The 16,574-nt window shown below is 43.0% G+C and overlaps 2 protein-coding genes across 2 annotated transcripts; one reads left to right on the top strand and one right to left on the bottom strand.

Annotated features, from left to right (window-relative positions):
• Positions 1 to 188: 188 nt before the first annotated feature.
• On the bottom strand, positions 189 to 10,160 carry LOC105910578 (magnesium transporter MRS2). The gene is made up of 12 exons (XM_031576703.2): positions 10,141 to 10,160; positions 9,890 to 9,957; positions 9,692 to 9,756; positions 9,495 to 9,531; positions 9,305 to 9,417; positions 7,293 to 7,466; positions 6,951 to 7,081; positions 5,459 to 5,575; positions 4,773 to 4,925; positions 3,691 to 3,808; positions 2,867 to 2,980; positions 189 to 894 (listed from the first exon to the last, which is right to left on the bottom strand). The coding sequence occupies exons 1-12, from the start codon at positions 10,158 to 10,160 to the stop codon at positions 823 to 825; spliced, it is 1,182 nt and encodes a 393-aa protein (XP_031432563.2). The 3' UTR covers positions 189 to 822.
• A 408-nt stretch (positions 10,161 to 10,568) lies between these two features.
• Positions 10,569 to 15,736, top strand: LOC105910587 (cleft lip and palate transmembrane protein 1-like protein). The gene is made up of 17 exons (XM_031576961.2): positions 10,569 to 11,419; positions 11,519 to 11,613; positions 11,812 to 12,001; positions 12,144 to 12,293; positions 12,816 to 12,902; positions 12,995 to 13,112; positions 13,222 to 13,316; positions 13,499 to 13,583; positions 13,695 to 13,798; positions 14,062 to 14,094; positions 14,219 to 14,269; positions 14,400 to 14,482; positions 14,586 to 14,620; positions 14,905 to 14,960; positions 15,079 to 15,123; positions 15,224 to 15,337; positions 15,605 to 15,736. Exons 1-17 carry the CDS (start codon positions 11,225 to 11,227, stop codon positions 15,734 to 15,736), a joined length of 1,668 nt encoding a protein of 555 aa, XP_031432821.2. The 5' UTR covers positions 10,569 to 11,224.
• Positions 15,737 to 16,574: the final 838 nt, after the last annotated feature.

Here is a 16,574-nt window from a genome sequence, read left to right as displayed (position 1 = left end):
CGGCGATGCCCGGTATCCTAGCTGGTTTCTTGTCTCCCCCTGGCGATCATTGGGCAACATTCTGTGCCTGAAATGGATCACGAACACGCTGAACCACAATACGGGAGTTACGTCAAACCGAATAGATAAAACTATAAAAGATATAAGGAAAGAAGATGTACACAACAAACACTATCTTTAGAACGGTGTATGTGACGTACGTTTTATTGTATGATACAACAGTCCAAAATATGATTAGTGGGATAACATGATCACAGTCTCTCGTTCTGGTGGTTATAAAACAGCTAAAACACGTTTTTAAAACACCATCTTACACTTATGCATACAGAAAAAAAATGAAAGTGCAGGAATTGTATGTCTTAAGCATATGAGCACAAAGGCAATGTTAGGTCCTCCTATCTTGATGTAATGTTATAAAGAGGCATCTATATTTATCACAATATCCAGTGGTCTGTCACTGTGATTAAACAATACAATTTGGCAAAGTCTATTCCTACACCTCTGCACTGCTCTGCATCAACTCTTCAGGATGAGGAAACAGCAACAGGGTGTATGACATGAACTGTATGATTACAGGAAGAAATACAAAAACTCACACCACAAACTTGCATTGTGAAATTAACATTTCAAATGCAAGTTCAACATCTGAATGAAAAACAGTCTGCTTCTGCTCAACATCTGAACTTCAATAACATGAATGAAAAACAGTCTGTTTCTTCTTTTGCCTCATCTTTACTCCTCAGCATGATTCACCAATCCACCAGTATTTGGTTTGTGCTTTCATCATCATCATCATCATCAGTATCATCATCATCATCATCATCATCTGACTCCTCCTTTGATGTCTGTCCCTCTGGCGGAGGCGATGTGGCCCTTTTTCCATACTGGGGGGATCTAGAGGGGAGAAGGGAGAGAACAGGCTTTTGGTACACACACAGCAGCTGAGCTCATCAGGGTCAGTTGGTCCAGTCATTCTAAGCCAGAAGGATTGACAGAAAGGTAATGGCTGCTTTCATATCCGAAGAGACTGAATGTAATCAGTGCAGTCTCCAGGCCAATCCAGAGGGGTTGACAACTCAAGGAAAATAACGGTGATATATACTGATATTATAAGATGCATAAGGTGAGTACTTTGACCATAACACAACAAAGACATGCATGACATCATCTGTGCCATCTTCACTAGTGCTGTCAGTGTTGTGTGTTATACTATAGCTATACGTCTCACTCACATTGCAGAGGGATTTGGGTTAGTGAACCAAGAAGGATACATAAATACATATGAATCCAGCATGTTTTGGTTTAAGGCCCACAGTAGGTTCGTTTCGCAAGATAGACTACGGACATAAAGAGTACCAACACTGTAAAGTCACATAGCCAAGGACCATCTTCTTTATGCACCAGCGGCTTGTTGATCTCTTTAAAATGTCCAGTCACAGACTGTTGTTTTTTTTTAATAGACTGTCTCAAATCCAGTGATCATTCGGGAAAACACTCAGTGCGGTTGCTGTGTAACTTGCTAAATGCTGACTGCTAACAAACAACCGTTTGCTCCTCAGCACACTGAAGAAAACACATTCATGCAGGTTTTCCATAGTTGTTGTGTAAACACCACCCCTGTGACTAACATTGCACACACACAGAGAGTGGCAGTAGAACTGAGAGACTCCCACAGTACTGCTAGCTCTGTGCCCAATGGGGATCAGTCTGACCGGGCCAATTTGTGGGTAGGCTGTCTGAGGCTGAGACTAATGGTGTGAGAATGTGTGTATGTGTGTGTGTGTGTGTGTGTGTCTCTATGTGTTTATGTGTGTGTGTGTGTGTGTGTGTGTGTATGTGTGTGTGTGTATATATGTGGGGGTGAGTGTGTTCTACTCACAGGGGGTGGAGAGGACGGCTCCAAGTGTGTGTGTGTGTGTGTGTGTGTGTGTGTGTGTGTGTATGTGTGTGTGTGTATATATGTGGGGGTGAGTGTGTTCTACTCACAGGGGGTGGAGAGGACGGCTCCAAGTGTGTGTGTGCGTGTGTGTGTGCGTGTGTGTGTGCGTATGTGAGTGTGTGTATGTGAGTGTGTATGTGTGTGTGTGTGTGTGTGTGTGTGTGTGTGTGTATGTATGTGTGTGTGTGTGTGTGTGTGTGTGTGTGTGTGTGTGTGTGTGTGTGTGTGGGGGTGAGTGTATGTGTGTGTGTGTGGGGGTGAGTGTGTTCTACTCACAGGAGGTGGAGAGGACGGCTCCAAGTGTGTGTGCGTGTGTGTGTGTGTGTGTGTGTGTGTGTGTGTGTGTGTGTGTGTGGGGGGGGGGGGTGAGTGTGTTCTACTCACAGGGGGTGGAGAGGACGGCTCCAAGTGTGTGTGTGTGTGTGTGTGTGTGTGTGTGTGTGTGTATGTGTGTGTGTGTATATATGTGGGGGTGAGTGTGTTCTACTCACAGGGGGTGGAGAGGACGGCTCCAAGTGTGTGTGTGCGTGTGTGTGTGCGTGTGTGTGTGCGTATGTGAGTGTGTGTATGTGAGTGTGTATGTGTGTGTGTGTGTGTGTGTGTGTGTGTGTGTGTGTGTGTGTGTGTGTGTATGTATGTGTGTGTGTGTGTGTGTGTGTGTGTGTGTGTGTGTGTGTGTGTGTGTGTGGGGGGGGGGTGAGTGTATGTGTGTGTGTGTGGGGGTGAGTGTGTTCTACTCACAGGAGGTGGAGAGGACGGCTCCAAGTGTGTGTGCGTGTGTGTGTGTGTGTGTGTGTGTGTGTGGTGTGTGTGTGTGTGTGTGGGGGGGGGGGTGAGTGTGTTCTACTCACAGGGGGTGGAGAGGAGGCTCCAAGTGTGTGTGTGTGTGCATGTGTGTGTGTGTGTGTGTGTGTGTGTTCTACTCACAGGGGGTGGAGAGGACGGCTCCAAGTGTCGCCCCAGGAAGGAGAGGAGCCGCCTCCAGATCAGCCCACTGCCCAGGAACATGATACCCGTCACCAGCCAGAACACGCGTGGGTCCTGCAGAGGCACGGGCACAGGCACACACACACACACACACACACACACACACACATAGGCACACACACACACACACACACACACACACACACACACACACACACGGGCACACGGGCACACACTCAGCTCCTACAATACTGCACACAATAGTCTGTCTGCGCCTTATCTGTCTAAAAGGTCATCTGATGATGTGGAACAGGTGACACAGCCAGCATTTAGTCTTTTGAGTCTTTTCATTCACAAACATTTACATCATCAGGGTAACCTTTACAGCATTATCAAAGCCAAACCTGATTATTTCTAAACATCGGTCACAAACCGTAGAAATTCACAATTTGAGCAGTTCATATATGAATTGGTACTCCTGGATACATTCTACAGATCCTGGATCTGTCAGAACATTACTGCACGTATTGTTTTTGTAGAGACCACTACTATGTTCAGTTCAGCTCTAATGATCAGAATGACTACACACAAACAGTAGGCCTGCTGATGTCCTCTCCCATCATGTGTGTGTACAGGACTATAGGTAGAGGGGTAGAGGTTTGCACTCAAAAAAAAACTCTGGCCAATCAACACGTTGCTTCAGGAGCACGGATGGGAGGGTGTCATTTCATTGGCTGTTGAACTGAAATATCAACAACCTTTCGCCCAGATCCGTGGCCTGCATCTTAATGCTGTCCACTTTGTCTGTGCTATAGCCAACTGACCTCTTCTAAGTTGGACTCCAAGTTCATCCCAAAGGCAACCCCGATCAGGCCAAACAGGGACAGGGAGAAGGTGCCCATCGTCAGCTGCAGGTTCAGCCGCATCATCACATTTCGGTGACTTGGGCCATCACAGCGACAGAGAGAAATATGAATGAATGATTGAATGAATGAATCACTTGAATGCTCAGAGGGAGAATGTTAATAGCATGCAGATGGACAAATATGTCACAGGGTCATTTACTTAGACAAAAATCAAGGACGGAGCTCGCTCTTTTTTGTAACTTTTTTGGAGCCCACGCACTGATACAGACAACAGCCACTGTCAAAGGCGTCACAGATCCTTTCCGTGAATACTACAGGGTCATTTACTGCCGTATAATAGGTATTACTCTTTTCAGAAGGGGTTAATTAGACCAGATTCTGAACAAATGAGATGCAAATGAGATGCAAATGAGATGTACATAATGTCTATCTCAACAGCTCACCTCTACAGCAGGAACAAGAAACATATAAGGCGGCAGTGGTACAGGAGGTAAAGAAGTCGTTTAGTAATCAGAAGGAACCCCTAATTGCTCCTGATGTGCAGTGTGCCATCAGTGTAAATGTAAAATGTGTATACATTGTAAGTCGCACATATGTAAGTCGCTTTGGATAAAAGTCTGCTAAATGTAAATGTAAATGTAAATATAACAACAGTTTTGGCTATAACAGGTAAATAATGATTAGACTAGCATTCTAGTCTGCACTGTAACTTTCACAACACTAACTTTAGGTTATGTGTGTACACCCGCGTGGCCTACGCTATATACCACACAGCTCCATCACTTATACTTAGCCCACTTCACCATGGGGGGGCGGTCAGAAGAACTCAAATGTATCATTTCACCTAAACTTGAAACAGCAAATACACGCTTTCCTTAACCAGCACATGGCTAAAGACGCAAATCGTGCCATTCTGACGACAACTGGTGAAACAGCAATTTAAATGATTTTAAAAGTCATTGGTGCATAAGCCAATGGCCACTATTTAACAGAGATTATCTTGACTTGAAACTTCCCCTTTCTTGTATGTCTGCGCTCACCTGTCCAGGTTAATGAAGATGACGCTCTCTGAGTCATCAATCAGGCCTTTCAGCTCCCGAGTGTTGTTGCCCAGCTCCTCCGCCTGCAGTAAGTAGTTCTCCAACAGCAGTTCCATCTCTTCTGCGTGGTCAATGCCCAGGCTGCTCTCTTCACTGCTCACACACACACACACACACACACACACGCACGCACGCACGCACGCACGCACGCTCACACACACAGAGACACACACTCACGCACACGCACACACACACACACACACACACACACACAGAGACACACACACACACACACACACAGAGAGACACACACGCACACGCGCACGCGCACACGCACACGCACACGCACACACACACACACAGAGACACACACTCACGCACACGCACACACACACACACACACACACACACACACACAGTGACACACACACACACACACACACAACAGAGAGACACACACACACGCACACGCACACACACACACACAGAGACACACACACACACACACACACACACACACACACACAGAGACACACACACACACACACACGCGCACACACGCACACGCACGCACACACACATGCGCGCACACAACACACACACACACACACACTTCTGTGTTAACATGCCCATTAACTAAAGCTGGTTGAGTGACTATAAATGATACATGGAGAGACTTCACTTACAACACACGGGGGTCTGTCCATTTGGTCAGACACATCTCTTCGATGAGCTCATCTTCATCCAGGATCTTTAGCAGGCTTTCCTTGAACACTTTGACGTCGGTTTCCAACTCTGAAAGACTGAACATGTTAAAAGCAAGCGCTCGCTGCTGATGAGCTCTATTAGATGGGAATCCTGTGCTCATGTTCCATGTCATTTCTCCACCAGTTTCCCACTAGGGGTGGGGGAAAAAATCGATTTTTCGATTTCTCTCGATTCTCTCTAGAACGATTCTGTCTCGATTCAAAAAAGTTCATAATCGATTTTTTTAATAATAAAAATATATATATATATATATATATATATATATATATATATTTTTTTTTACACATTCATTTTCTGTTGAAATGCAAGCTGCATCGATTATTGCATTGTTCATAGAAAGTCAATTGTGACAAGGAAAAACTTTTTCTCTAATAAAAAAATAGAGAAGGTAATTCATCTGTTGATTCTTCTTAATTATCAAACTCAAAGTAGGAAGTGATTTGAGACTCTGAGTAGCAAACTCAAATGTTTTAAAAATCGAGATGCATCGATAATCGTTTTATCGGTTTAGAATTGATAATCGATAATCGGTTTAGAATCGATAATCGGTTTAGAATCGAATCGTTGACCTCTGAATCGGAATCGAATCGAATCGTGAGGTGCCAAGAGATTCCCACCCCTATTTCCCACTGTGGAGACTTCCATGAACTTGCCTTCCCAACAACTTCAACTGGTTACCTTGGCCTTCCTTGTTTATTTGCTGTGGTACTATGTGTATGTACAGTACCAGTCAAAAGTTTGGACACACCTTCTAATTTTTTTGAGAAGTTTTTTCTTTACTTTTATTATTTTCTACATTGTAGACAACACTTTTTTTGTTTAGTACATAATTCCATATGTGTTCTTTCGTAGTTTAAATGTCTTCAGTATTAATCTACAATGTAGAAAATAATAAAAATAAAGAAAAAACTGAAGGTGGAAATTAGAAGTTGTGTCCAAACTTTTGACTGGTACTGTATGTCATATTGACAAGTTCTCTATTTTCTCCCTTTGGATGCATATGATCAGTTCTTCAAATACTATTTGCCTATGTAATATTGTTACATTTTCCAGGTTGTCTTTATACATGTATGATATATACATATGGTAATGTTATTCGTAGTTGTTTCAGTCATGGAGTTTTAGTCTTGGACTTCATAGCTGTGTTTTAGACTTGGACTTCATAGCTGTGTTTTGGAGACTGTAAACAACTCTTCACTCTTTCTGTTAAACTCCTTATTTAACTGGCACTGTATTTCCCCTTCGACTGAATTTTCTCAACTCCCAACTCTACAGGTCTTTACAGGTCTTTAACTGCAGAATATGGGTGCCATTCAGACCCAGCTGCACTAATCTGAGTCACTGAATCCGCACTAACTGACAGCATGTGGATCAGAAAGTCTTTAATGAAGTATGTGATGACATACTTACCCCTTGCTATTGAGCAGAAGCATGTGCAGCTTACTGCGGTCTGCAGACAAGATTTTTGGATCCACCAGAGATTCAAGAGAGTCCATGATCTGAGGGTGCATCTCGTTCAGCCTGGCCTGCAGAGTGTTCACCTGTATCAGCACACGAAACACAGGTCAGAATGCTTGCTTCAGGGTCACTCTGGAAAAACACAGGTCAGAATGCTTGCTTCAGGGTCACTCTGGAAAAACACAGACATAGATCCTTTAGAGAAAGATGTCTGTGAACTCAACTAGACAAACGCATCATATTTACTGATCCTGACATCGTAGGGATACGTTTCCCTGAACAGCCTTAACCTACCCTGTGCTGCAAGAGGGCCTCCAGAGCTCTGAACTCGAAGGGTAAGGAGTAGGTCACCAGAGTCCCTTCTCCTGCCAGCTGTGGGCCCAGCTCCAGCACCAGCCACTTATCCAGCCCGAAGCCTCTGAAGTCCAACACCAGCAGGCATTCAGGCGTCACTATGGCCTTCAGAGACTGGAAACACACACGAGAACGAGAGGACGAGACCTGAGACCTGAGGAGGTGCAGTGGCTCACACACAGTGTGCAGGAAATATGTGTTCCAGTGAAGAAAAAAAACCCAGAACTGAGTGACAGAAATGTTTAGCATTTATGCACAAATAATGTTTGCCTTCCATTGGCAAACTAACAAAACAAAACATGATTCGACAAAATACACAAATGAGCCAAACCTTATGACCAAAGACATATGGGGCAGATCAGAGTTGATTGACTCGCAAACAGCAGTACTACATCAAGGTCACGGATATATTAGACAGCAAGCAAACAATCAGTTCTTGTTCAACACTCCTGCTCAATGCAGTGGAAAAATGGCAGGTGTAAAGAGCTGAGTGACTCAGAAAAGGGTGAAATGGTTACGGGTAGATGATTGGCTAAAGGCATCTCTGAAACAGCAAGTCTTGTGAGGTGCACCAGGTCAGAAGCAGTGAGAACCGACCGACAGTGGTCTGCCGACGGATGGACCATAAAGCAGTAACAGGGCATTGCACCCACAGGACAGTCAGAGTGTGAATGCTGGTCAGGGGAGGATACACAGGGCATTGCACCCACAGACCAGTCAGAGTGCCCATGGCCTCCCATGTCTAACGTCGATAGCCCTTACTCCTGGCACAGGTACGTCTGAACTGGAGCGTGGAGCGAGGGAAGGAGGTCACCAGGTCTGACCTGAGTTTTCTTTTACATCAGGTAGCCAGCCAGGTCATGAACATTACGGGCAGTGATGTTGATGAGAGAAGAAGAATGTGATATTTTGGCCAATATTCTGCTGGGACACACTGGGTCCGGACACTCAAGTGGAGTCAATTTGACACGTGCCACCCACCGAGACATTTTTGTGCACCTACTCATGGCATATGGTATTGGCCAATGGCAGCAGCCTCTTTCAGCTGTATAAAGTTCCCAGTCACTGCACACAATGTTTGGAGAACATGACAGAGTTGAAGGTATTTCCACGGCCTCAATATCCAATTAAGCCGATTGAGTATACAGTGGGGAAAATAAGTATTTGAACCCCTGCCGATTTCGCAAGTTTGGCCACATCTGCATCAAATACAAATAAAGTCATAAATGTTATAAAATGCAGTTTTCTGGATTTGTTTGTTGATATTCTATTTCTCACTGTTAAAATACACCTACCATTACAATTATAGATCACACATTTCTTTGCAAGTGGCCAAACTTGCGAAATCGGCAGGGGTTCAAATACTTATTTTCCCCACTGTATGTGGGATGTGGTGGAACAGCAAGTCAAATCAGTCGTGGCTCCTCTTTGCATCTTACAGGACTTCCATCTGCTGTTAACATCTTGGTCTCTCTATCTCTAAGAGATCTTGTAGAGTCTAGACTCCATGTCTTGGCAGGTCTGAGCAGTTTTGACAGCACATAGAGGGCCAATAGCATAGGTAGTCACAGGAGGTGGTCAGAATGTTTGGGCTCATTGGTATATAGCTAACCATAGATAGACAAGACATTTGATTAAATTAAAGAATTTTGATTTTAAATATTTCTCTAATTCAGACACGTAGCCTAGTACAGGAACATCTGATAGTGTTATCTGATGTCAAAGTAAACTGAACTGGAACCAAATATAAATTAGTGTTGCAGTATGGGAATTACATAACCACGTTTGTTTTGCTGTTTTTACAGCATACAACACTGGGCAAAACAAATAAAAATACAACAATTAACACAATATAATATTATACATATTATAACATATTATATGTTCCTATGAAAACAGACACAGAACCCCTGGTAAAGCTCAAGGACAGAGAGAGAGAGGCAGAGCAGTACCTCCATCTGCAGGATGATGATGTTGTTGCGTGTGGTGATGCTAGTCTGGTGCTGGAACCTCAGGTCTCGGGCCTGTAAACCCAGTTCCTGATACAGCTCCGTCTTCTTCTTCTCTGGAGAAAGATGATAGTTGACAAACAACTCTGTATAGCTATTTCCCATTACAAAATGCCCCACACTATGGACTTACCGGAGGAGGTGACGTTCCCATTTTTTTCAAATCTCATCTACAAGTTCAAAGAAAGAATAGTTAAACACAGTTAATCCGTGCAGTGTAAAATATTACTTTAGTTCACTGATAATTCTCAGTTATTTTACGCCTACATGTGTGTGATCGGAAAATGCTTCAGAGACTTTAAAAAAAAAAAAAACATTTTGTTCTCTTACCACAACAAAAACGGGAGCAACACTGGATAGGGAAGCCTCTGACACTTTAGAGCGACACGACACAGCTGCAGTGGAGACGGATAGGCCATTGTTATTACTTTACACTATTCTATCATTGAGTTATCTGGTTATGATGAGAACATGTGTAGGTACACATTTACATCCAATAAAAAAAGGGTGATCAAACTTGACACTTACAGTTGAAACGTGACTTCTGTAACAATGTTAAATGTCTGTGTATATGACCCCATGACTTCTCGTCGTTGCTGACGTGCAGTGATGAGAATTAGGAGGACATCTGAAAGGTGATCTTGAACCCTTCACTGCTCGGAGAGGCAGAAAACTTGAACAAGCTAAAAATGTAAGCTCACGTGCCCCACGCAGTCCCTCTCGGGAAATAAACTTCATACATGCTTCCATCTCGCCGATGTTATATTGAAAAATGTAACTTTTGCTGGGACACGTCCATGTTTACATACAGTGAGTGGAATTAGCTAGCCAGTATGACCAGTTGATTCCAGCTGCAACCGGACACAGTCCCAATTTTAATATTTTCGCAAAACAATTTTCAATGTGCCAAATTCAACGTTGGTTACGCGACTTGTATACCTATGGAGGTCTTTAGCGATCAAAACAATTTCACCATGCTAACTAACTAGCATACTACTTAGCCACTTAGCTCAGTACCGCTATTTACCCTACGAGATAGCTCACGCTAAACGATGGAAGAAACTTTTAGCTAACGTTCGTTCAGTGTGGCGATATCCATAGTCAGCATGCAGAAATGCGTTGTTGCGTTTCCTGAAACGTCCTATTAGATGCAAGCTCATACAGCAAATGTGAGGATAGGTTAAATTATATCAAAATTAGCTAAAGTAAGCTAACGTTACAGTGACACATCTGAGGCAAGACTGGTCCTGACCACAATGCAATGGGGTGTATGTTTCTATCGGCAAGACACGTGCAAGTGTCTCCGCTGAGTTGAGGCAGTAGGTTTTGTTCGAACTTAAAGGGAAATGAAACAAATGATAAAATAAGCATTCCTCTTTACATAGTTGTTCCACTAACCGTTGAAAGTTTTGTCTGTGGCCCTGAGCACCAAGCTGTCATATCCAACCCGGGCAGTAAAACACTTCAGCCCAATGCATCAATAGATTAAAACAATTCTGTATTTTCATTAATTAATTCATTCAGTCATTCTTCTGGATAAACTCCACCGGATTTATTTTGAAATGCAGTCAAGAGCGATGCTGGTAAAAATCTGTTCGCGGTATTGGAGGATATTGAGCCACCCAGAATCATTTCTATGCTGCATTGGTCTATCGTGCTCCTCTGACGAGATGTGATAGGCTGTAGCGTACTGTTGCCTTGATAATGTATCCATCTGCACTGGTTGTCCAAAATTACATTTTATCCAGGTCTAATAGCTCGCTATAGAAATGACCTAGCATCAGGCAGAGCTTTCGTAAGGTAGCCTATAACGACGTAGCCCATTTTTCATGGTTTAAATGCAGGTTATTTTCCGCGTTTAATATGTTTCCATCTTGTTATTCTAACTTGCCCAAAAACGGCGCTTATGCAAACACGTCTGTCACTAAGGTGGCCGTGGGAGTGTTCGTCGTGTATGTACTGCATACCTGCTGGGTCCTTTACGGATTTGTTTATACAAAACCCTGTGACACCAGAGGTGACAGCTGCATTACCCCGTATTTTGCTGAGAACCCTCAGGTAAGTCACTACAACCATCTCCTTCGTGTACACAAAATAGCCTATAAATTGCAGACTAGTTGTGGTTAACATGTTTGGCTTGGCTGCTTCTTCCCAAAGCTGAGCATTTTCGTAACATTAGATCCCAGCGATGTGGAAGGACACAGCCTGCTCCATCAGGAGAACGAGTTTGATATCTTCACTAAATTCGAGAGGTAAAAATGGTCAGTTATCATTATAGCATATCAGGGGGTATGCTTCAATGCGCAAACACATAACAGGCCTACCTAATGTTAATATCTAACGAATAGCCTACCTGACGTGAAACAAGGAGACAGTGGTGCAATAATGACAACAAAAGCTTTTCAACATTCTGTGTTGTTTTGCTGTGTTTTTGTTTATTTTGTATGAAGAAAAGTGAACGTGCCACTCCCAAAGGCAACCAGAAGCAACGGAACTTTGTTCGCAGTAATATATGTGCATAGTGGTAGTGGCGCTCCTTGGGAGGATAGCCGGCATGCGAGCTATGCAACCCGGCTCACCTCTTACACAACACGACATCCACCTGGCATGACCGCTAGCCTGAGTGAAGACACTGCACAGGTAAAGTTCCCGTTGTAAATTAGCTATTGTTATTTCCTGTAGCCATGCCTGAGCTGTTTCTATACTGTCCCTCTGACTGGACTGAGTGGATGTCCCCATTGAAGTTCATAGTTGGCTACAGCTGTATGCACATTGTCCACAGGAAGAGGATGAGGAGCAGCAGCCGGCTCCTGGTTCTGTGTCACCTGCGCCCGTCTCCCTCTGGCACTCCCGTCTCTGCCTCAGCATCATGGCGGAGAAGTTCAGCTTCAGCAAAGGGGCTGTGCCTAGCGATGTACGGCGCTATATGAAAGTGTGAGTTTCAGGACTGTGGGCACCAGGATACACCTTACTCTTATACCAGAGGTTGGTTTACGGTTAGTGCAGAACGCCCTGTGAACTGGTTAAGGGAACAAGCGGACCTCTGACAAGAACCAACTAGTTCTGCAAGTACAAAAGATTCAATAGCAAATACAAAAAAAAATAGGCCTGGTGAATCTATCAAATATGATTTCAACATCAGTTCACTCAATGAATGACTCAAATGTCACTTTCCCTGCTGGCTCTCTCTCATTTGGAGAATTGTTACAGACTAAATGTATGTGTGACCTTGCCCAAAGTAGAACAGTGCCTGCCAATCAGAAAGCAGAAGCTGTCAGAGTGTTAAGGCCCTGTCCTGTCTGTTCCTCTTGAGATGCTTGACTGAAAATAGACCTGTGCCAGTGAGAGACGTTAATGTTGTCCTTCTCTGGAGTTTGTTTAAGGACCTGACTTCAAGGAATCTGTCTTACACCCATTAGAGGCCTGGTCCAACTCTTGTTCTTGGTCCTACCAGGGGATGAAAAAAGAAGATGTAAAAAAGAAGATGTATTTGCCCTTCATGGTTGTCGATGAGTTGCAGATCAGAATGAAGGACTTTCTTGTATGTAACAATCATGATGTTTTCTAAACTACACAAGCTCACAACAGTGGATAAGAGTATATGAATGACACAGTTTCCCTTTCCCCCTACAGGAGATAAATGAGTCTACCACAGAAGTCCATTTGACTGTAACCTATGAAAACATCTCTCTAAGGAAATTTAGATTGTGGAGCCATATGAGAGATGTAGTCTATTCTCTAAAACATTTTGGTAAGTCATTAAATGTAATACAGAGGCATGTAATAATAAATACGTTTGAGAAATTTCACCTTATGTGCTTTTGGTATCTGTTTTGTTGTCTTTCCAATTTATGTTGTAGGATTTACAGAGCATCAGGTTGATGAATTCAAAGGTGTGATTACGGACACAAACGTATACATATTGGCTCTCACCATTTTTGCAGCTATACTTAATGTAAGCTTGTTTTATTTGCAGAACATATGTTTGTTCTGTTGTGCTTACTTCAAATGTTTGAACTCATCTTATAAACGTACAAAACAGTTAAAATTCATCTATTTTATTGAAAAAATATATTTTATATGTACGGCTTTACCTCGAACTTTCAAAATATGATATTTTTATTATATATATTCCAGCTTCTGTTTGAGTTCCTTGCTATTAAAAATGACATCAGCTTCTGGAGGAAGAAAACTACCATGGCTGGCATGTCTAAAAGATCAGGTTAGTGTCCGGGTGTGTCTCCTTATGGCTGGAGACTCTGGCAAACAGTGTGCTGCTGGTGCTGATGTGGGTACAGAAAGGGGCTACGTGTGTCTATTTCTGTCTTTGCAGTGCTGTGGCGCTGTTTCAGCACACTGGTGATTTTCCTCCACCTGCTGGTGAAGCAGACCAACTGGCTGCTCCTCATCCCCACTGGAGTGGGAGTGGTGCTTGAGGTATGCATCAGAGGCAGCATGTTCATAGGGCATGGATAATCTGACAACCCCAAACACATTCACACGCATGGTTTCAGTCTCTTTCAGGGAGGTTTTCCCCTTCCATAGTTTAAGGAGGCCTATTCCCTTGGAAAAGTTCATTCAAACCTACTGCTGTCAAAAATGTCAATAGCCACTGCTTGCTCATCTCAGTGGCATTTCAGAGCTTTCTCATTAATTGCCCTTTCACAGAACCATTGTGCCAATGTCTTTCTCCCCCGCAGCTTTGGAAACTTAAGAAGGCTTTCAGCATCCAGGTACAATGTTACAGCCAAGTCAGTATACCTGACAGATCACAGACCATCACCATGACACGCCAGAATATCACCAGAGTAGACAACGGGGATATCCTTTTGATTACTTCTGCTATGTATCCCCTAGGATGACAAATTTGATGAACCAGAGAGATTGACAACAGGATATGATTCACAGGTAACATTAAAGTAAATACTCCATCTGTACAAGCACTATGAAGTGGGCTGGAGCTATTGATATCAGTTCCATATGTCTTGAACCCTGAGATTGTTTGAGTATCTGATCTCAACCTCTGGGTCTGCTATAGGGGATGAGATTTCTGTCATATCTGCTGTGTCCTGTTTGCATCAGTGGAGTCACTTACTCCCTCTTGTACTTGAAGAACAAAAGGTAACGATAAGACAAAAAAATTGCCTAATAATTATAACATTTTCTAATAATTACAACAAAACATTTACAACTCAAAATAATCAAGTTCTGTTGTGCCTTTCAGTTGGTATTCTTGGTTTCTCAGCAGCCTCATTACGGGTAAGTTTGAAGTATTCTTCGAATGTCCAATTTTGAAATGTAAGCCTTATTAAGGTATTATATATAGCCTAGTGATGACCTGGCCAGCTGAAAAGCCCTGCAGTCTTCAATATCTCAGGATTTACACCTTAAAGACTACAGCCTGTAATATCTCAGGATTTACACCATAAAGACTACAGACTGTAAGCCTAAATAGTTCACTGCATTGTTTTTGGTGTCAGCATCTCTGTCTTTTTGAATGCTTCTGAAATGTTCTTCCTAAACTGATGTTTGTCCTGGATCAGGAGTGTATGCTTTCGGCTTTCTCTCTGGATGTCCTCAGCTCTACGTGAACTACAAGGTTAGTCTGAAAATGAGGTGATGCCCAATACCCAGCAGCATACAGTTTAGTTGTAAGTTTAGTTTAGTTATGTTGTCGCATTTTTGCATGACAACACAATTTGTTTTCCGTTTTACAGTTGAAATCGGTTGAACATTTACAGTCTTCAATTTACATGTATAAGGTAAGTACTGTCCTTGTCGGCTATGCCACTATCACAGGCGTTCTGTTGAATGTGGTGGACATCAGTATTGAGGGTGGCCATTTTGTGTTGTTGTCCCAAGGGGTTGAGTACCTTTATCAATGACATCCTCAGCACTGTCCTTACGGTGCCAACCCACCCTCTGGCCTGCTTCAGGGATGATGTCATCTTCCTCCTTCATCTTTACCAGAGGAGGGTGACCTCTATAATATGTCAAACTAATACTCTTTGTTTACGATGAAGCTGTATGAGCCATGCCTATTCAGAGTTGACTGTGTTTGCAGTGCTGGTGATGGAACTGTATGACTTTTAATAGGCATTGAATAGAATCTATCCATATCTGTCCGTCCTCTTTTGAACAGACTGTACCTGCAGGAAAACCCCGCGGTCGGAGAATATGGGCATGCTGCAGACAGAGACTGAAAGGGAAACCTCATGAGGATTGAGTGTCCCCCTTGAGAAGCAGAAGGAGGACGTGCTGAAGTCTGATTGTTCAGGATCTTACAAGAAGTGTGACTGGAGTATGAAGCCCAAACAAGCTGCTCCTGCTTGTATCCATATTCCAGAACCTTCTTGCCCTAGCATGCTGTTCTGAAATCAGTGTTTGCTTTTGCTAGTTCAGGTTTCAGGTATAATTATGTGAAATCAGTGAATAAGGGAACTATGTAGCCAAAAACATGACCTCCCTCACGCCTTCTGCCTGATGAAGACCTGGTCAGGTGACAAAAGCCTTGCAGTCTTCAATGACTTCATCTCATTACAACACTGCTCTGTTTTTGAACACTGACTGCATGATATGACACCATACATTCCTTAGAGCAGAATTTACACTGAAAAGACACCGGTCAAATATGAGATGAACACCTCCTTTCATTCATACTGAAGTGATGTTTCTCTGCCAGTAGTGTACAATAGCAATGGTTATGACAGACCTGAACGGTAAATGTTAGTATGTAAAATGCACTACACTCTTTTGTAACGAGTCCATCTGACAACAACATTCAAGCTTATTTTTTCAAAAGAATTTAAAAAATGAAAATATCAATTTCCTCTTTCTATTTCTCTCTAACTCCAAATCTGTTTGCTCTGTTATTTGGCAGTGACTCTGTAATTCCTGTTCTTGCATACTGTTCTTCTCATCTGAATAAAATGAATCTGAAGGCATCCTCATTAAATATAATTCTAGGGAGTTCTGTATGTCAACTATGTGGTTGTCAGGAGAACAGTCAAACAAACAAACCCACGATTGCATCTGTCTAAATAGTATCATACTGGCAGTTTCGCTCCTGTTGGAAGAGGACGATCCTGTTTTTTTCACTCCTCCTGTGGATAGAGAAACTATGGTGATGAAGTTTCATGTTGCTTTAAGTGGAGGAGAATGGGCCTGTTTACTTGCTCATCACCTGTTTAAACCTATTGTATACAGTGTTCAC

Source organism: Clupea harengus, chromosome 11 (genome assembly GCF_900700415.2).
Source record: "Clupea harengus chromosome 11, Ch_v2.0.2, whole genome shotgun sequence".
Classification (NCBI taxonomy): domain Eukaryota; kingdom Metazoa; phylum Chordata; class Actinopteri; order Clupeiformes; family Clupeidae; genus Clupea; species Clupea harengus.
Note: the sequence above shows the minus strand (reverse complement) of the source record. Positions and strands in the feature narration are given on the sequence as shown.